This window comes from Fringilla coelebs (assembly GCF_963513975.1).
Source record: "Fringilla coelebs genome assembly, chromosome: 1".
NCBI lineage: Eukaryota > Metazoa > Chordata > Aves > Passeriformes > Fringillidae > Fringilla > Fringilla coelebs.
Genome location: NC_140028.1, coordinates 135,838,985 through 135,857,338, shown reverse-complemented (window position 1 = coordinate 135,857,338; position 18,354 = coordinate 135,838,985). Strand labels below are relative to the sequence as shown.

The following is an 18,354-nucleotide window of genomic DNA, read 5'->3' as shown; positions in this document are numbered from 1 at the left end:
CTCAGAAGGTTGGGATAAACACCATCCTACAGTAAGTGAGTGTTTTCACCTTCTCCTTTCCCTCTTTAGCTGTACCTATAAACATTACTCCATGTACATATATAACTTCCAGTTTCAAACTGATAAACAAAAGATGCTGGGATCAGTTGATCACCTTCAATGCATAACTTCTGCAAGGACTGTGGCCCCCCTTTATTCTGCTTGGTTGAACATGAATCGAGAATTAATTACACCTCACGAGAATGCCGGATGCTCGACTTCCACTTTCCATCTATCCCACAAGCTTATGCATCCCACAGCCCATCCGTGCCTAGTGGATAATCCCACACATTAATGTCGTGGCTGGAATGCACTGCTGTTTTCAGAATGGAGCTTTTTGGTCTCTCAAGTGGCAGAGGAAGGACTGTTACACGTGGTGCAATTTGGTACAGGCACGCAGCTCATCTGCAATACATAAAACCTCCTTTACCCACCAGAAAAACCCCTCTTTATAATATGGTGATTTTCTGAGAACTTCAAGTCACACCTTCGTTCTTGTCTTGGCCTGATGTTAAGTAACTCAAGCATTAATTGTCTTGCTGATAGCAAAGCACAGGTAAGAAGGGAAACTAGGCTGTACTCTTCTGTGGGTAGCCCTGGAGCAGCTATGAGCCACGCTCACAAACCAAACCTGTTTAAGTCTGTTAGGCAAATCACAAGATTCAAAGTGATAAGCAGGTCTCCACCTAGTCACAGTTTTAGGATACGGGCAACATGAACACAATTCTGTCAGCCCAGGAGCCATTTCATACTGTAACACAGGTGTAACACAGCCATTTCACCACTTAAGACAGGTATTTTAAAAAACACCTGTGTTAACTGGGGACAAAATTTCCACTTTAAAACTAGCACTTGAACAGTCAGCTGTCTTCTAAACATACAGGCTTAACAGCCAAATCACATTTAACAGACAAAATAAACCTATGACCTAACAGGTAGAATCACAAAAATGGAATACCTATAACACAGTATAATGTAGTAAGCCTTCTTTAAAATCTATTTAAGAAAATTCATGAGAATAAAAAAAAAAGTGCCTTTGGAGACAATTCTTTCCAACCAGTATGGGCATGGGAGAAACAAACTCAGTTCCTCACTCATGACTCTTCAGTCCCTGTGCCTGACTCTCTTACTCTCCTCTCCAGCTACACAACTGCGATGAGAGGGAGGGTAACACCTCACTGCAGGGGTGTGTATGTGTGAAATCTGAGCTGTGACAAGCAGGAGGAGCTAGCTCAAAATTCAGTTGAAGAGATGTGTCAGCAATTACTGAAAAAATGAAGCTGAAAAACATTTCAATAGCACAGAACTATATAAATAATATCTAGACTATTTTGAAGATAGTATGTATTTTGTATGTGCATTCTCCCCATGATGGGATTAATGTTTGGATTTGATAAATTAAAATCTCCTACTGCAAGGCCAGCACAACTATCTGAGATGAACATCTCTTTCATTGTGTCATATTTTTGAGTGGGAAAACCTAAATGAATGAATAAATGAGTGAATGAGCATGTAACACTTCAGTCACACAATTTATTCCCAGCTCTTTAAAAAGTGGGGAAATTTGATACATGGAAGTGAGTTAGGATGTGTGAAACAACTGATCCGAGGTCAGTGAGAAGGTCAGTAACAGAGTTAGATTTAAGTCTCAGGTGTCCAGAATTTAAGTCCTTGATGTTCCTCAGCTGGTAACAGGGACTTCCACTAATAGCAAAACTGAGTATGTGTGAGTGTGTGAGGTTGTGAAATGGCAGGCACATGTTTTTTCCTATTATGGGGGTATGTAGAGGAGCTATATTTATTGTGGTGATGTGTACAGCTAAGGTGTTTGTCACCTCCATTTATGAAGTGCTTGAACAATACCAGGAAGTTTCAGTCATAAAAGTTCATCTATTGCTGATAATGAGGACAGGGAATAAAAATGTAACACAGCAAGATTTCAGAAAATCTTGTATGTTGAGGACTCCCATACAAAAGTGTTTGGAGTGAGCTCTGTAATTTTGGAACGTGACCCAATCTTAGTATCAAAGAAATGTTTTTACTATTTCTATGAAAATTCATGCAATAATTGGCTAGTTATGGAAAATCTGAGTTTGTTCATGCCTGGGGAACAGGGTCAAAAGATGAGGAGAGGTTCAGAGAGACAAAAGAAAGAATTGTGGGAGGGAGCAATTTTGTAAGTCAGCAGCCAAAGGACAGCATGAGGTAGGAAGAGCAGGAGCAAGAAAGAGAAGGCACTCTCTGGCCATCCTATTTACCTCTGTGCTCTGGAACTGAACTTCATTTTATCTTTCTTCTGCCAGCAGAAACACATGTGAGAGTCCCTGGCTAAGTGCACACCCCACGTGCCCCTCTGACACCTCTGCTAGTTGCTCCACCATTTCAAGCAAAAGATGTTTTATGGATCTGCCATAGTTATTCTGGTTCCACAAAACAGAACCTTTTGTACCATAAGCTTGCTTGAAAACAAGCCAAATAAACAATCTTAAACATTCATACTTGAAGAGTTTTTCTTGAAGCAGTACTGAAGTTCTAAAGGCACATGCTAACAGGAAGGAAAACCAATGCAAGCTTTTCTGTCACCACCACATGGCAATTTCTTGCTAATTAGAGTTACCTTACCTTATAACTGCAAGCAGCACTCAAACAGAAACAAATTTAGCATGCTTTTTTAGAATTTTTGCATCTCCCATACATTCTTTACCCTTGGTTCTCACTTTCAGGCTCACCAGTCTCTCCAGATACCTTCCTTGCCCCTCTTCATCTCATGCTTCAGCCATTGTCACTGCTCTCACACAAGTACCCCAGCTCTGCCTCTGGTACCCACTCCAAGCATCGTCTGATAACTAGTTCAGTTCACTTTAAACCAATTATTATCTATGAGACTGGCAACTAGAAAACCAAGTATTGGTTCACAGCCCTGCTCCTCATAAGGAGACAACCGTGACCTGCCCCGTGAGCCTCCCGCCTCCCCATGAACTCCAGAGCACAGCCACAAACAGGAGCTGGCTGCCTGCAGCTCAGGACCTCTGCAGAATCTAAATATCTCACTCCTGAAGTTTGTTACCATTCACTGATTAGAGCTAGCAGCTCCAGTTCTGTAATGCAGCTCCAAAGATATTTGAATTTCTAATTCAAAGTTACACTTGTGAAACTGAGTATCATATACAATTTATGACAGTATTGTTATTACATTCTCTGTCCTTTCTGCAGCACTCACTTCCCTGCAAACAGCGCACTGAGTGAAGGGAAAGCACGTTCCTAATGGGGAACATTAATCATATCTAACTGCTCCCTTAAAGTGAGTTCAATTAAAGGAAAGAAGGAGGAGACAAAAAAAAATCCAGTGCACATATAAGATAATGATATAAACCATGTACACATACTCCAAGGCTTGGTTCAAACCTGCTACTAAGAGTTCTCAATACCTGGGAGCATAGAAGGAACAACCCCACCGTCATCATGGGCTCAATTCTTACCAGTGACAAACCCATTCAGAACAAGGCTGGGTTAGAGCCCATCTCTGGCATTGAGGAAAACTCCAGAGCACCATGAAACGAGTCTGGCCTGAATGTCTCTGAAAATCAGAGCACTTAGAACATGCAAGTGTAGTAGCAAGAAGTGTACACAGCCTCTAGCAACAGCCACGAGGTAAATGTCTGGGTGCCAAGAATCTGTGCTCAAAATCCAGCCACATCTTAACTTTTTGGTGGCATCTTACAGTATATGTTTATCTGGTGTGTGAGTCAATACATCTGGATCCACTGCTCCTGGATATGGTTTAAAAAGAAGATTTTGCTAGCACAAACAAAGGATACACAAATTAATGGGTCTTTTTTATCATGTATTTCTTTGATTCTATTAAGAAAATTTGTATGAACTTACAGTGGTAACATCAATTGAAAATTAAACAATAGACATTATTAAACATAGTTTTATTTCCCGTTCCTGTTTCTTAGTTATCCTGCCAAATTTTGTCCCTGCGCAATCTTTTTCATTTTTTGAAGTGTTTCTTCTAGTCTGTCACTGTATAAAAAATTCACACAAACAGGAACAAACTGACTGCCAGACCAGGAGAAACAGTGAAATTGAAAAATAGGAAGCACTGTCAAACATGAAATGAAAACAATCTGGGAAACCAGAAAAAATACTTTTTCTCATCTACTTATAATTATTTTTGAAAAAACATAGCACAAAATATTTCATTTAAAATGTGATGTTGCAACACTCTTCAGTTTAAAACACTGCCTGTTTCACTTGCTGCCCTACAAACTGCGAGCTTTTTTTCAAAATAGCTCAGGAATGCCATGACAGAAACTCTCATCGATGGAATTTATGTGTAACATACCAAAGTTTCCCTTGAGCTACAGGTTCTTCGAACTGACTATCAAAAATTCTCAACTTCCCACTAGCTCAATGCACCAAGTTTGCTATAATTTCTGAATTAAGGGAAGCCAACTAGAGTTAATGAGCACACTCAGGATATCTCCTTTTTCCCTTCTCAAGACCTCCTTGGCAGCATTGATTTGTGCAGGTCGTAGAAATTTCTGCACTCCTGCATGCCACAATGTTATGTCTGACCAAAAGCAAGGCTTCTGCCCCAGGCAGGGCCATGGAGACAAAGCTCAGGGAAATGCCACCTCCCTGGTGGGCAGCCCTGCGGGCAGGATGAGCTCCCTGCCTCCCAGCAGCACCGCAGCCTCCAGCCACGCACTGAGACCACTGCTGAGCACAGCTGGAGGCCAGACCCAAGGCATCTGCCAAGAGCTGCATTTGGCACATGCTGTGGAGAAGTTCAGAGGGGCTGCAGCGGCTTGCAGCACAAATGTGGAAAAATATGCACTTATACATAATGTGCCAGGGCAGAGATCACATGCCAGTGTCTTCAAATGAGATGAGGAACACGATGGCTGGCACGTAGGCAGCACTGCTGAGAATAGCTTTTGAAAGGGACATCTGCTAACAGAGCATACTCATCCTAAACTGAAATATACAGGGAAGCTGTACCACAGGCAGAAGTCACCTGATCCAACTCTTTGCTCCAAACATCTTCTGCCATCTCTGCCTTCCCAGCAAACAAAGCACAGGACGTTGTCACAGGCCCTTCAGTTGGACATGTTTTCCTATACCGATGTTCACCTCACCCTTCTGCTCCTTTGCTCATGACTGGTTCATAATTTAATTTTCTTTAGATAAGGAGGTGAAGGTAAACATGCTCTGAACTCTGATTTGCATTATCATTACTTTGTTCTAAAATTTATCAGCAAATCAAATGTGATTGACATGGTACCATCACCCTGGTTATAAAACAAGCAGCTGCAGCCCTACAGTAGCTACCACATGATGTCACTTTCTGGGTAAGGAGGACTGGCAGAGTATTGAAGCTTCCCCCACTGTCCACTTTGTCTTACAATAAAGTGCTCTGCCTTCTTTTCCATCTTTTGAGACAATACACAGTGCTCTTCAGTTTCCAATTAAGTAAAAGGCTGAAGACCTGTACAGCTGCATATGCTTATTTTTACAGTGTCTGAGATGAACAGCATATATTTATATTTGCAGCATGACTGTATGTGCCAGCATACTATTTTTGTTAACTCTTCATTGGTTGTATTCTTTCTTGCAGGTTTTGAGGTGTTGACATGTACTAGGAAGGTATTGTTGAAATCTGAGTGTAAGTAGGACACAACAAACCTTTGCAGCAACATTTGGAATACCTTTTTTTCTTACTGTTCAAGTTGGCTATCTTTCTGGATTCTGTAAATACAGGACTCCAACTCTGGCTTAATGCATATCTACTGATCCTCAGCTACATTTGGGTTTCCTGACATCAAAGTTGTTTATTCAGGGACTTAAGATCTGTCTCAACTGTAAACAGTATGGAGCAGGAACATGGTTCTTCTGACATGTTTATACAGCACATAGCATAGCAGGATCCAAACTGTAATCACAGACTTGATATTATTGTAGTATAAATAGTGCTTTAATGTATAGAGTCATCCAACAAAGCTAGAAATTAATTTTTTTCTCAATATCTGAGCAGCAGTAGTTTAACTGAGCTAATTCTCACACCTCAAGGACTATACAAGTGTTTGTGTCTGCAGTACTTGGGTCTGCCCTTTGCTAGAACTCTGCTACTGAGACTCCCTTGTACCAAAGGTAAAAGAAAGAAAATGAGAGACAGGGAAGGAGGAAAAAGCTGACAAGTCCCCTTTATTCCCAGCATTATCCAGATAACCATACCTGTAGCTGCTTCATCTGGTGCAGCTGCAGCCGCAGATCCGACACGTTACGTTTCATCCCGTGCAGGCTGACCTGCATTGCTGGGGCTCCAGGGGGGTGATGGATGATAGCTGACTCCACAGCTCCCACTGCATTCTTCCCCCCAGATATGGTGGCAGCACCTGCAAAAAGCAGCAGTACAGGTTGAGTTCACAGCAGAGAAGGTGCAAATGTGATCCCTCCTCTGCCCACTGAATCCACAGGTATTTCACACAGGTGGATGAGAAAAGCAAATGATGGATGCCAGCGCTCAGAATTAGCAGGGACTGGCACCTCCTTACCCAATTGATATATAGTTTTGTTAAGCCAAGTCTCATAAGCTCTTAGACATTTATATTACACCTAAAATAGCTCAGCTACTTTAAAAACCATAAAATTAGTAAAATAGCTTTTGTAGTAATGTTAAAAAACCAAAAAATTAATAAAAAGCAAAATAACAAAACTTTACAATAAAAAAAACAAGCCAAGTGCAAAATGTTCTTGGTCCCAGTAAAACACCTCACAAAAGCAATTAGTTTTCTTGTTCTCTTCTTTTTCTAGTAAATGGCTTAAGCAATACTTTTTAGCTCTTGTCCAATTAGCTATCCTTAAGTTTCAAATAAAGTCCCTCAAATCCTATAAAGTGTCTTTTTACCTGATTTAAAAAAAAAGACTTCTAAGCTTTTTTCTTTTTTAAAAACCCAAAAAATAGTTTTGTCATTCTGTGAACAAAAAGCACATTCCTATACAATATATTTTGAAGGAAAGCTGCACAGTATCAGAGTCTATCTGTGCTGCAACCTCAGTTCTACCAGAGCACTGCATTACTCCAGTACTGCTTTCTACCACACGTAGTGGAGAGGTGATAATAAATTATAACTTATATAACAGATTACACAAAACAGCAACAAATCAAATTGGTTCTGAAAGTAACTTCGGGACTGTCCTCCCAGGAGATTGATGCAAATTCATTCATTGGACTCCTGAAGTACATATTTGTTGATTAATCATCACAGGAGATGGATTCAGTCAAGCTGCCAAATATGGGAAAAGATTTCTATAGAAAATCTTGCTTCACTGCTTAACACACACAATTGCATTATTTCTAGCAGGTATCTCCAGCAGCAACCCTATAAAACCAGAGGAATTAAATGATGGTGTGCCAGAGGCTCTCCAGCCATGTTGTATCCACCCACTCCCTTTTAGTCTGTCAGAAAGGAATAGAGCATAACACAAGGAAATGAGCCGAGCCACACTCTGAAAATAATGACTGTTGTCCTCACAAAACTTTCTTTCTTAAAGAATGCTGTTCTTCTACACAGGAACAATGCCAAGCTTGTTCTTTTCAGTCTCAAGTACCTGGGAAGAAGCTCTATTTAGAGAGAACAAGCAAATTCCAGCTCATCAGCGAATAGAAATGTCAGCTCCTTCTCACAATTTGCACTTATATACACATACTCTTCAAGTTTTTTTCCAAATGTGTCCCCTTCCCCCGCAGCAGACGAAATGACAAACTATCAGTATGACAAACTTCATTTTTTAGGTCCAGTACTTCATAGTCCTGCAAACTCTTCTCATCACACTGCCAAATCCACCTTATTCCTTGTTCCCAAAGGGCACAGATGGCTGCTGCTCCCTGAACTACAGCATTAACTGGCCTTCACTACAAGAAAGACATTGAAAGGTGAACCATGTCCAGAGAAGGGCAACAAAACTGGTGAAGGGTCTGGAGCACAAGTCTAATGAGTAACAGCTGAGGGAGTCTGGAAAAAAGGAGTCTCAAGGTCCTCATTGCTCTCTACAGTTGCCTGAAAGGGGGTTGGAAGGAGGTGGGAGTTGGTCTCTTCTCCGAGGCAACACAAAATAGAACAAAAATAAATGGCTTAAAGTTACAGCCAGGGAGATTTAATATTAGGAAAAATTTCTTCACCAAAAGGGTCATCAAGCATTGGAAGAGGCTGCACAGGGAAGTGGCTGAGTCACCATCCCTGAAGGTATTTAAAAGATGTGTAGATGTGGTGTTTAGGGACCCGGCCTGGTGATGGACTTGGCAGTGTTAGGTTAATGCCTCGACTGGATGATCTAGAAGGTCTTTTCCAACCTAAATAATTCCATGATTCCAGTCTGTGATTAGGTCATTCTCTACTTCAATTTCACCCTTCCCTATGATTAAAAAAAAGAAATCTGAAGAAACCAAAAATAGCTCATCAATGGATTTACACAGGGATTTTGGTCATCATCTGTTCCCACAAGCACACATTCTATCAAGTTTAATGAAATCAAACAAAAACCAGTGTTGTGAGCTTTGCCTGCTGAAGGCAAATTTTCAGTGCACTAAAGAGCATGACATATCTTCTGACTGGAATGAGTACAACTCCCAGAGTGGGAAGTTCTCTCCCCATGCTCTCATCCCTCCTAGTCTTTTGAACTATTCCTCCAAATGTGCCTGAGTACAGCTCAGCATAGCAACACAGTTATTCCTTTTCCAACAGGAATGGATACCTCAAATACAACCTTTGGAAAATTCATCTGGGAGAAGCATTCTTAAAGGATGGAAATCACACCAGCCTATTTTTATTTTAAAAAGAAGGTTTTTAAGGATCATGTTTGTTACTTTACCTTAATTTGCAATTCTGCTCAATAAAAGCACAGGCTGGATCCATGCTACATACAGTGTGCCATGCTATGAGCTTCTGGAGACATGCTCAGACAAAAAGCTCTTCTGGCTTGGTGCAGGCTATTGTAATGCCATACCATCCCTGAACCTGCTCCAGCTAGATCTGCTTGGTGCTTCAACAAAAGCACTCATCATTACACTGCTGAGCAAGCTGCTGCACATTTTTGCTATACTCCAGTATGATTCAATGGTCTCTTGACTTTCAAAGAGCTCCTTAACAGAAAGCAACACTCAAGAAATAAACAGTCCTTGTTCACTGCCATTATGTACCCACTCCATGCTTTGGTCTAATGTATGCTCATACTTATCTGTCTACATGTACACTGCAGTTTCTCCTACAGTCAAGCATCTACTTCCCTCCCACGCACAATTTTTTGCCTTTTTTGTTTAAAAGAACGGTATTTAGTTCATAAACCTTACAGACAGAAACCACCAGAGAGTCTGAAAAATGTGGATAAGCCTCCAAGAGTTCTGATCCCTAGCCACAAATCCAGACTATTTTTGAAAGCACACCTACCTTTCTGCTGTTCTTTGCCTCGAGCAAAAGCTCCAAAGCCTCAGCCCCTGACCCTGTGATGAGGCAGCCAAGGCATGAATCAGACCCCACCAGTCCCTCCCCCCATGCTGGACCCCAGTCAATTCACATATTTTCTCAGGAAGGGGTGCCTGCTTTCCTTTTAGTGTGGATGGACTGTGATCTGCTTCTGTAAGCAATAAATGTCTCCAACTCCCTACAAAGCAGCCCTCCTCCTCACTGCTGCCTCAGCCACCTCTTTTCACCATTAGGTGCTCTTGGCTGCCACAGTGTCCCTGCTGCAGAGTGTGCTCAGAGCCTGGGAAACTGGGCAGTGGGGCTGCTGACTCCAGCAGGGGTGAGACACAAGACACTGAGTGAGCCATAACCATCAGCAGCTGATTCCTCACATATTCATATTTTCATCAAGAAAGAATAAAAGGGCAGCTGAATGAGGGGCTGCTTCATCTAGGGAGTGTAGCTCACTTTTGGAAATAGTCCCAGGCTGTAGCTTTGTGATTAAATGTGAGGCCAGATGGATTAAAGGGAAAGAAACAGCACTGGCTCTTGGGTTTTTAAATAAACTCCTTCTTGAGCTAGGTAAGGGAAATTCAACCTCCTACCATAATTTCCTATTACTTTGGACAAATTAAAAAAGTTAACTTTTCACAAAGGCTAATGAATTAAGCTGCCATTTTAGAGTACAAAGAGAACTGAAGTGCAGAAAGAGGAAAGGTTTGCTGTGTGCTGAGGGGATAAGGAACACAACTTTACTCCATGACACTTGACCTTTGCTATGGTTGCAAAGACACTGCCCTCCTTCTGTTTTCCAGTTGTTTTTTTTTCCTAAAATGCCAAGATTTTATTTTGAAGCAGGTTGGCACAAAAGGCCTTTAGAAGACACCCAGATTTTTTTTTTTTTGCACAAATAACTAATCTAATTAAAGAGACACAATATTTTCAAGCATTATTTGGGGAGATGTGACTGTTACTAGATGGCACTAAATCAGCCTCAAAATAATAAAATATTCTATACATACATTAGTGTGCAACTTCACCTCATTGATCCAAAATGAATTCAGTATCATATTTTGTCTGCAAATGCTGACAGAGTTCTAAGACTAGCATGATCTGTCTTTGAATCTGAGATAAGCAAGCAGATATGGACAATGATTTAATTCAGAGGTCATCACAGCAAGAGTCATGCATGTAAGAAGGGCACACAGATATATATACACAGGCGACAAAGACAGTACACAAAGAATGAGGAATCAAATGTGAGCCCTACATTTGTAATACTTCTCCCTGCTGCCATCTTCCTCTTATATTTGTATTGCCATTTTCTGTTAGTGCAGAAAATTGCACTCCCTGATCCCCTTCTTACATAATACTGAAATATCTTCCTTCCTCTTCTAACAAGGCAGCAACTAGCAAAAAGCTAATGCTTTTTTTGGTAATCCATGAAACAACTGATCCCAATTTAATAAATGAATCCAGGATTTAGTCCTGGATTCATTTATTGAGATCAATCAATCTCCAGTTGATGAACAGAAATATGACAGAAAAGAGAGTATGTAAGTATTTCTCAGGGTATTTTTTTAGTAATCTCATGGTGACTCTTACTAGTACGGTTTGGTTTTAGAATCATGAGTTGTTTCTAAATCAAGAGTTCCTTGATGCCATGATGGCGTTTCAGGAACTGAAGATCTTTATAAGGATTCAGTCATGGAATTTCTCCTAACATCAGCAGAAGAGACTTAGCCAGTCTGTGGAGGGTTACTGCTCTTTGAACCCATCCCCCATGAAAGAACTCAGCCTAAAGCAATAAAAGATAAGAAATGCAGACAAGCATTGTCATTCCAGACACATCTTCATCAGTGAAAAAGCTGTGTTTCTTCAGAGTCCTTAATATTTGGGGCTAAAGAAGTCAATGGCTTCTACAAACCAGCACAGCAAAAGCAAAATAAATACAGTTTGGTTCACATCACATACCAAACAAAGTGCTCACAATCTAGCTATACAGAGTTATCTAGGGTTTAGAATTTTTGGTTTCTTTCCCATCCCTAGGGATGTAGTCTATTTTTTGCACAAAAGTCTCCTGTCATTGGAACACATACAATAAAATACAATGTTGGTTCAACACTGATGAGACAATATTATCTTGCGCAGATGTTTTATTTCTTAGAATGGGAAGCAATTCACATTTTTGCTTATCAAAGCTCTAGAAAGGACTGTTCAATCAACATTTTATACCACTTTGTCTTTCAAATAGTCTTTGAAATTGCTAAAACTGATATCTGAGTGCACAGTTGTCAAGTGGAATTGTAAAGTGAGAGAGTCACTGCCTAAATGGCTATACATAATAAAGACTGGGGTGAATTGAAGAACAAAACAGCGGTCAGCAGAAGTGTGCCTAGCTTCTGTTTGAACCCAAGCATATTTACAAAAAAGAGAAACATTCTATTCTGGCAGATTGCCTAATTTTCAAGTAAGCCAAACTGCATTGACTCATTGGACCATGTCCTGAGCAATTCCAGGCACAAAAGCGGGAAAATATTCCATTATACAAGACTGTTCTTTTACACAGCAGTCTTCAGTAATAGCTGTTGTATACTGGAGTCACTGCACCTTGTTTCCTTACCTGCTACAATTTAATTTTGGGGCTGAGTCACGTTGGAAGGACAGGATATAGGGACGCAGGCGCTGGCATTACCACCATACTTTACAGCACTGCTAGGGATCCTTGCAGACTGCTGGCTGCTCCCACTGTCCTATCCCCTTCTCTCTCTAGATGAGAAAGGCATCTACAGCACAAGCTGAATGCTGGAATCCTTACTCATATACTGGATAGGCACATGGCCATGTGACAAAGCCAATGTCTCTGTCAGTAAGTGACAGAGGATGATCTGGCCTTTGACAGTAAATTAAGTCCCCACCCTCCATCTCCCCCACCATGGCTGCACATGCAGCTGTTAGATGCAATATTGTCATTTCAGGGACGTGTCAGTCATATGATAAGGTAGTGAGTGAGGAGCATTTGGGAACAACAGCGCCAGGAAATGGCCCCTGGTCAGATGAACCACACTATTCTGGTAGGCTGGGCATGACTTTCCAGGGAATCTCTGCCTTTGCTTTATGTAAGGCTGCTTCCCCAATGAATATTGTCCCACTTCTCATTTAAGTGAGTGCACATTTACACATGCACACACAAACCACAACATAATTCAGGTTTAAAGGGACCTCTGGAGGTCCAAGATCCCACTCAAAGCAGCACCCACTCGGATCAGGTCCTCCGAGTGCCCCTCACCTGTCAGAACCACAGGGAAAGCAGAGAGGCTGCTGTTTGCAATGCACTGCAAAGAGGGACACAAGGCACTGCATGTGCTGGCTGTGAGAGTTTCATAAGTGCATTATATGAGGTGAGGCCTGTGCAAGTGGGAAATGCCATAAATTCTCAGTCTGTATGACACTGCAATAGGGAAAAATCTGAAGAGCATCTTGCAGCTGTTTTGAATAATGACAGACTTTTCACTACATTGTCTGAAACTGAAAAATTACAACTTATTTCTTCAAAGCTTTAAGTAATCCTCTCCCCATCCAGGAAGGGAAGAGTTGGAACAGCACCAGAGAGTGGCTTGGGAGTAAAGCTTCAGTACCAGGACTTTAGCTCTTTCTCTCTTCCATGTGGTTGATAGTTTCCAGGTCTAGTTTGTTTTCTGTCAATTAGGAGGACACAGTGCAATTCCAGACAAACAGGAATCCTGAACGTGAGCTAACAGCTCCAACAGAAAGGCTAGTTAGGAGCATAATAGGTTTGCTAATAAATGTGTGTGGTTTACTACCATCCGGGCACAGACCTCCCCGTGGGAGCAGCACCACCAGGAAGCAGAGGACTGCCTGGATTTGCATTCAGTGCATGACAAAGGTGAAGAGGAGGCACATAAGCACACCAATACCCTGCGGACCTCTCCAGCAGCAGCCCCTACACAAAGAACTTTAACCACATGGAAATCTTCTTTGTCAACAGTTTTAACTCAATCTTTTGCACACTAAAAGGGGATACTAAAGCAAGACCGGCTCTTACTGGCTCTTAATTGGTGCTTGCTCAGAAAGGTTTAAATGCACACTAATAATTAGGAACAGATCAATGTGGCTTAATTAGGGAAAGTGCTGTCTTGCTGACTGCTAGTTTCTTGGTGTCATTACATCAGTAGTATCCTAGTGACAGATGGACCTTAGAAAAAGTTCAGGTTACAAGAAAAGGAACTAAATATTTAGTCTTCTATAGCAATCTGGACACATCTAGGGTTAATGACAGATATACATACATCCTATAGACAGGATGAGTCACTGGAAAATTCACCAGATGCAGAGGCTCTGCATCTCATTTAAACCATTCAGCACAGGTGGGAAATTCATTCCAAATACCATCTCAACCTGTCAGAAATTCCTCTCTTAAAGATGTGATCGACTCCCATATCCTGCACTTAAACTTCAGTTCTGACAGTACAGCCATGGAAATTTAAGTAAATTTGACATTTCCATAAGCTGGGATGTTTGTAATGTTAGAGCTATTCATAGACCTGAAAAAGCTGTAAATTAAAAGTGAATTATCTTACCTGCAGTGTCGGCGCTGCTCTTGCTGGACACAATTTTCATTATCTTCTCACTAAATAATAACAAGAAAAATTGTAATTTTAGTTTACTAACTATTAAAACTGTAGTGAAGTTTATATTCACCAAATTTAATGGCCTTAAAACATATATATTTTTTAATTTAAATCACCAGTAATTTGTCAGTCATCAGTAATTTTTTTAAAATCACCTTTTAGTAGAAGTTAAGCAATGAATGGAGTATAAGCAGCAGAAAGCACAGAGATGTAGCTACATTAATTCTTTTTACCACAAAGAAGAGTAATGCAGTTAATTTCATCTTTCATTTGGCATATTCTTCCTCTCTGCCTAGCATTCTCATGGAGATGATAAAGAAACTTAAAAATGATTGAGCATTCAGGATTTTTTTTACTATTACATTCAAATATATTTTTGTTGATTGAGTACTAAAATCATTACAGATGAATTCTGTTTTTACCTAGAAGAATCTTTGCTATTACTTGTATTTGGCCCTTTTAAAAGCGCAGACTGAACAAGACCAGTTAAACTGGCAATCTGTTTCTCCATGGCTTGTATCCTCTCTCTGTAAGACAAGAGAACCGTTTGTTAAAGCCAGATATATTTGCTTTCAGACTTGTTTTTCTAGGTGAATGATTACCACAGGATTGGAAAGACACTACAGAGTTTGTGCAAAGGCCCTTGGGTACAGTTTGCAAATACCTTATTGCAGCAGCTTACCACATCTCAGTTTGGACAGTTTTTGCATCGTAACAGACAATTTAAAAAAATCTGCTTAGTTAAAAAGCACAAAACAAACAACCAAGTAATAAACTTCTAATGACCTCACAAGACAGGCACCTAAAACACTTTGTTAATATCACTTGGAACTAGTGAAAAAGTCTTTTTCAGCATTACATGCACTTTCTCTTTTTACCTACACTGGGCCAATCGTTTTGTCTGTACTTAAGGTTTCAGGATTAAAGACTTTACACTTCTTCTTGTTACTATTTTTACTTTCCCCAGACCCAGAATTTTTGTCTGGGAAGCATTTAATCTGCCCAAGCTGATGACTTTCCAGTCCAAATCCTTTCCACCTGACATCACAACTGTCTGCTTTGAAAAGGACAGAAATGTGACAGAGAGGCACAGGACACCAAATGCAGACTGTACAGAAATGTTATAATAAAACAGATTTTCTTTTGTGCACATATCCCAAGAAATTCCCAAAAAGCAGAGGAAAAAAAATGTAGAACTACAGTAAGTATAATCAGTTTTCCATAGGAACCAAAGGTCACTAAACATGAACAATAACTTTTTTTTTTTTGATGTGATGGCTAACATTTGTGTGTTTATCTGTTTGCATAAATCCATATATTAGTCAGGTACCAGGGGACTTCCTCAGTCAGCTCCAAACCAGCCTTTTGCTCTCACAGGTACCTCCTTGTACATGCCAGTATGTCAATGACACCCCACAACATAGACACACATCAGTATGACACCTTCTGCAAAGGCATCCCTCTAGTAGAGCAGTTAAGTGTGTGGGGAGACTTGCAGGAGGAAATTCTAACAGCAGGCTGTGGCTTTGGAAGATGACTGGGAAGAAAACTTCTCAAAAACCAGCAGGGACTGAGGAGAGAAGATGGGACACACGAACTCAGACGTTCAATCAGCATGCTGCACGGCCCATCCATCACCACAGCAGCATTCTGTGCACACAGGAGCAGCCCTACTCTGGCCACCCCAGCTCCAGTTGCAGTTTGGTGGCCAAAGCAATAGCACCAATCAATAAGAGTCATATAAACTCAAATGCAAGTACCAATAACAGCCAAAAGCAAGCTGACATGATAAAAAGCAAGTAACCAGCCCTGCTTGCAGCCAGACAGATTGTCCAGGCTAATTATTTCATTCACATTCAGGGAATGAATGAGGTTTCCTGGGATAGCACGTAGATACCATAGCCAGGAGAGACTCAGAGACACCCAGAGGTTGAGAAAGCAGGGCAGCAAAACAAGCAATGAGATGCTAACAGACACAAGCAGGGAAGGAGAGAGTGCTCAGTCAGTCCCCAGCCAGCAGACGTGTTCTTACTGCGATTTAATGCAGTGCACGCATCTTACTGCTCTGTCCTCATGTTGAAAGGTATTTTGAAGGGTGATGAGAAGACTAGTGAATCTGACTCAATTCATTTCAAACCAAGAAATACGTTACAGAATTTCCACTATTACAAGTTTTAAAATAAGAAACTGGTGCAGGCTACAGTAACCTTTGGAACAAAAACAAGTACTAAAACCCAGGGATAAATACACTCTAACAAACTTTAATGCAGCATTTTTGACACTTAATAATGAAAACATTTTTTTCCCCCAGATAACCATCACAAAACCTTCCTGGAACTAAGCTCAACTGGAAGTCTATCTGTTTTACCAATCCATAAATATGATGGTTTTTTTCATCCCACATTAGATAATCTGGAAACAATTTTCTGCTTCAAAAGATATTATGGCAACACAAAGCTGATCTTGTCCTTTGCCATGAAATCTAGGAAAGTATGTTGTTAAGAGGGAGAGGGATGTTCCAAGATAGGAGATGATGAAAAACGAATGAAATACTGGAATCAATTGCACAGAACACATTATTTTTCATATGGTAAAAGCATTAAGAATGTGAAGAATCTACATGTGCTCTGGAGTTACTCTGCTAGAAACCAGGCAGATTTTTCCTGTAATAATTCCACTGTAACACCCAGACTTGTTATGGCCATTAGCATCAAACATTTCAAAAACAGGTGTCTGAAAGGTGCCTTTCAGGCATTAAATAAAACAACCTGATCTTTGGAGGCGGTTGGACTGAAGGTGTTGGGAGGCAGCTGGTTCCAGCATGGGCAGGGAGGGATGCAGATGGCCTGCTGGTGGGGCTGATGTGGCTGGAGGGCTGGTGGACCACTTCTGTCACCACAAGGCCCCAGAGGAGCACGGACAGGATCTGCAGTGGACCCCTTTGCCTCCAACTTCCTTGTGAAGGGCTGGAGCAGACTCTGCTCCAGGAGGGAGAAAAAAAATGCTTTCCTCCGGCTGTGCAAGGGTCTATCAGGGATACCAGCACTGCCATGACAAAAACTGATTTTTGATACTCAGCATTGTTTTCTACCCCCCACCATGCTCACTGCTGTGGAGAGGGGAGGTGGGACCAACCTGTCTCAGCAGCTCTGCCTGCACAGGGCAGGCCAGAGTCCCATGGATGGGGCAGACAGGGTGGTCCCATGGATGGCGCAGGCTCCAGTGACACGGGGCAGGCTGGGATGTGGAGCACTGGGACAGAGGGCAGACAGAGAACAACGTGGTGCCTCTGCTTGCTGCCACCAGAAGGGTGGGAGCCCAAGAAGAGCCAACCCGTCTCTGCTCCCAGATTAATTTCCCAGATAAAGCTTCATCTCTCCACCACCCAGGAAGAGCAGGGAGGGTCCCTTTTACAGCAGTTGGGAAAGAAATGGCCATTTTATCAGCCTGAGCACAGAAAGGCATTGTTTCACATTGTTTTCCCGTGAATGCTGGGAGAGTCAGAGGTGGCAGCATGGTGGGGGAGGAAAGGAGAGCACAAGGTCGGAAGCGACGCCCAGCAGAACTCTGTCAGACTTGGCGTTGGCTTCTCATGACCCTGGCCAGGAAGGCAGGGACAGGCCACTTGCCAGCCCTCTTCTCCCCAGCAGCCTGACCCACAGCTCTGGCTCTAGGTATGCTCAGGAACTGGGGCCTTGCCTTAACATCTCCTTCCCCAAATTCAGCAGAACCAAAGCAAGCCCGTGCTCCTCTGGGGACCGTGCACTGATATGTCAGATTTTGGATTTCTTCCTTACAGCTTCACTGATCTTTCATGCAAGTCCTTCTATTGCAGTTAACTGGAAGTAATTCCAAGAAGGGGTACAGCATATTGCTGAATTGGTATCCACAGCAATGCTATTTAAGTGTGACATGCTACTTGCATGTTACTTCCCTTTCCTGGGGACATCTTTAATATTCATATCACTGAGAAAATACTTTTGTATACACACAGAATAAAACTGGTCTGTGTAACTGTTCATTCACGTTCCTGTCCAACCCCAGGCAGTGCAGCACATCACCCACAGCAGATGTACTCAAACACCAAATCTGCACCATGAACTACCTGGCACACCTTCCTGGAGAAAAAAATTTTCTGTGACTTCTTATTTTAAAGTTAAGCTCCAAATGAAGCAATGAAAAGGGGGTCAGAGACA

General features: G+C 41.6%; 1 protein-coding gene across 7 annotated transcripts in view; it reads right to left on the bottom strand.

Moving 5' to 3' along the window:
- KIAA1217 overlaps positions 1-18,354 on the bottom strand; it is a gene marked incomplete at its 5' end in the record, with an annotated part of 334,455 nt that overhangs the window by 26,621 nt on the left and 289,480 nt on the right. For 5 of the 7 annotated variants that reach the window (XM_084211846.1, XM_084211844.1, XM_084211848.1 and 2 more), the window contains 3 exons: positions 6,280-6,440; positions 14,108-14,157; positions 14,581-14,685. In XM_084211846.1, coding sequence (XP_084067972.1) covers positions 6,280-6,440; positions 14,108-14,157; positions 14,581-14,685 — 316 coding nt within the window. The remainder of the gene's footprint in view (positions 1-6,279; positions 6,441-14,107; positions 14,158-14,580; positions 14,686-18,354) is intronic. The other 2 variants (XM_084211849.1, XM_084211845.1) reach the window with 1 other exon arrangement.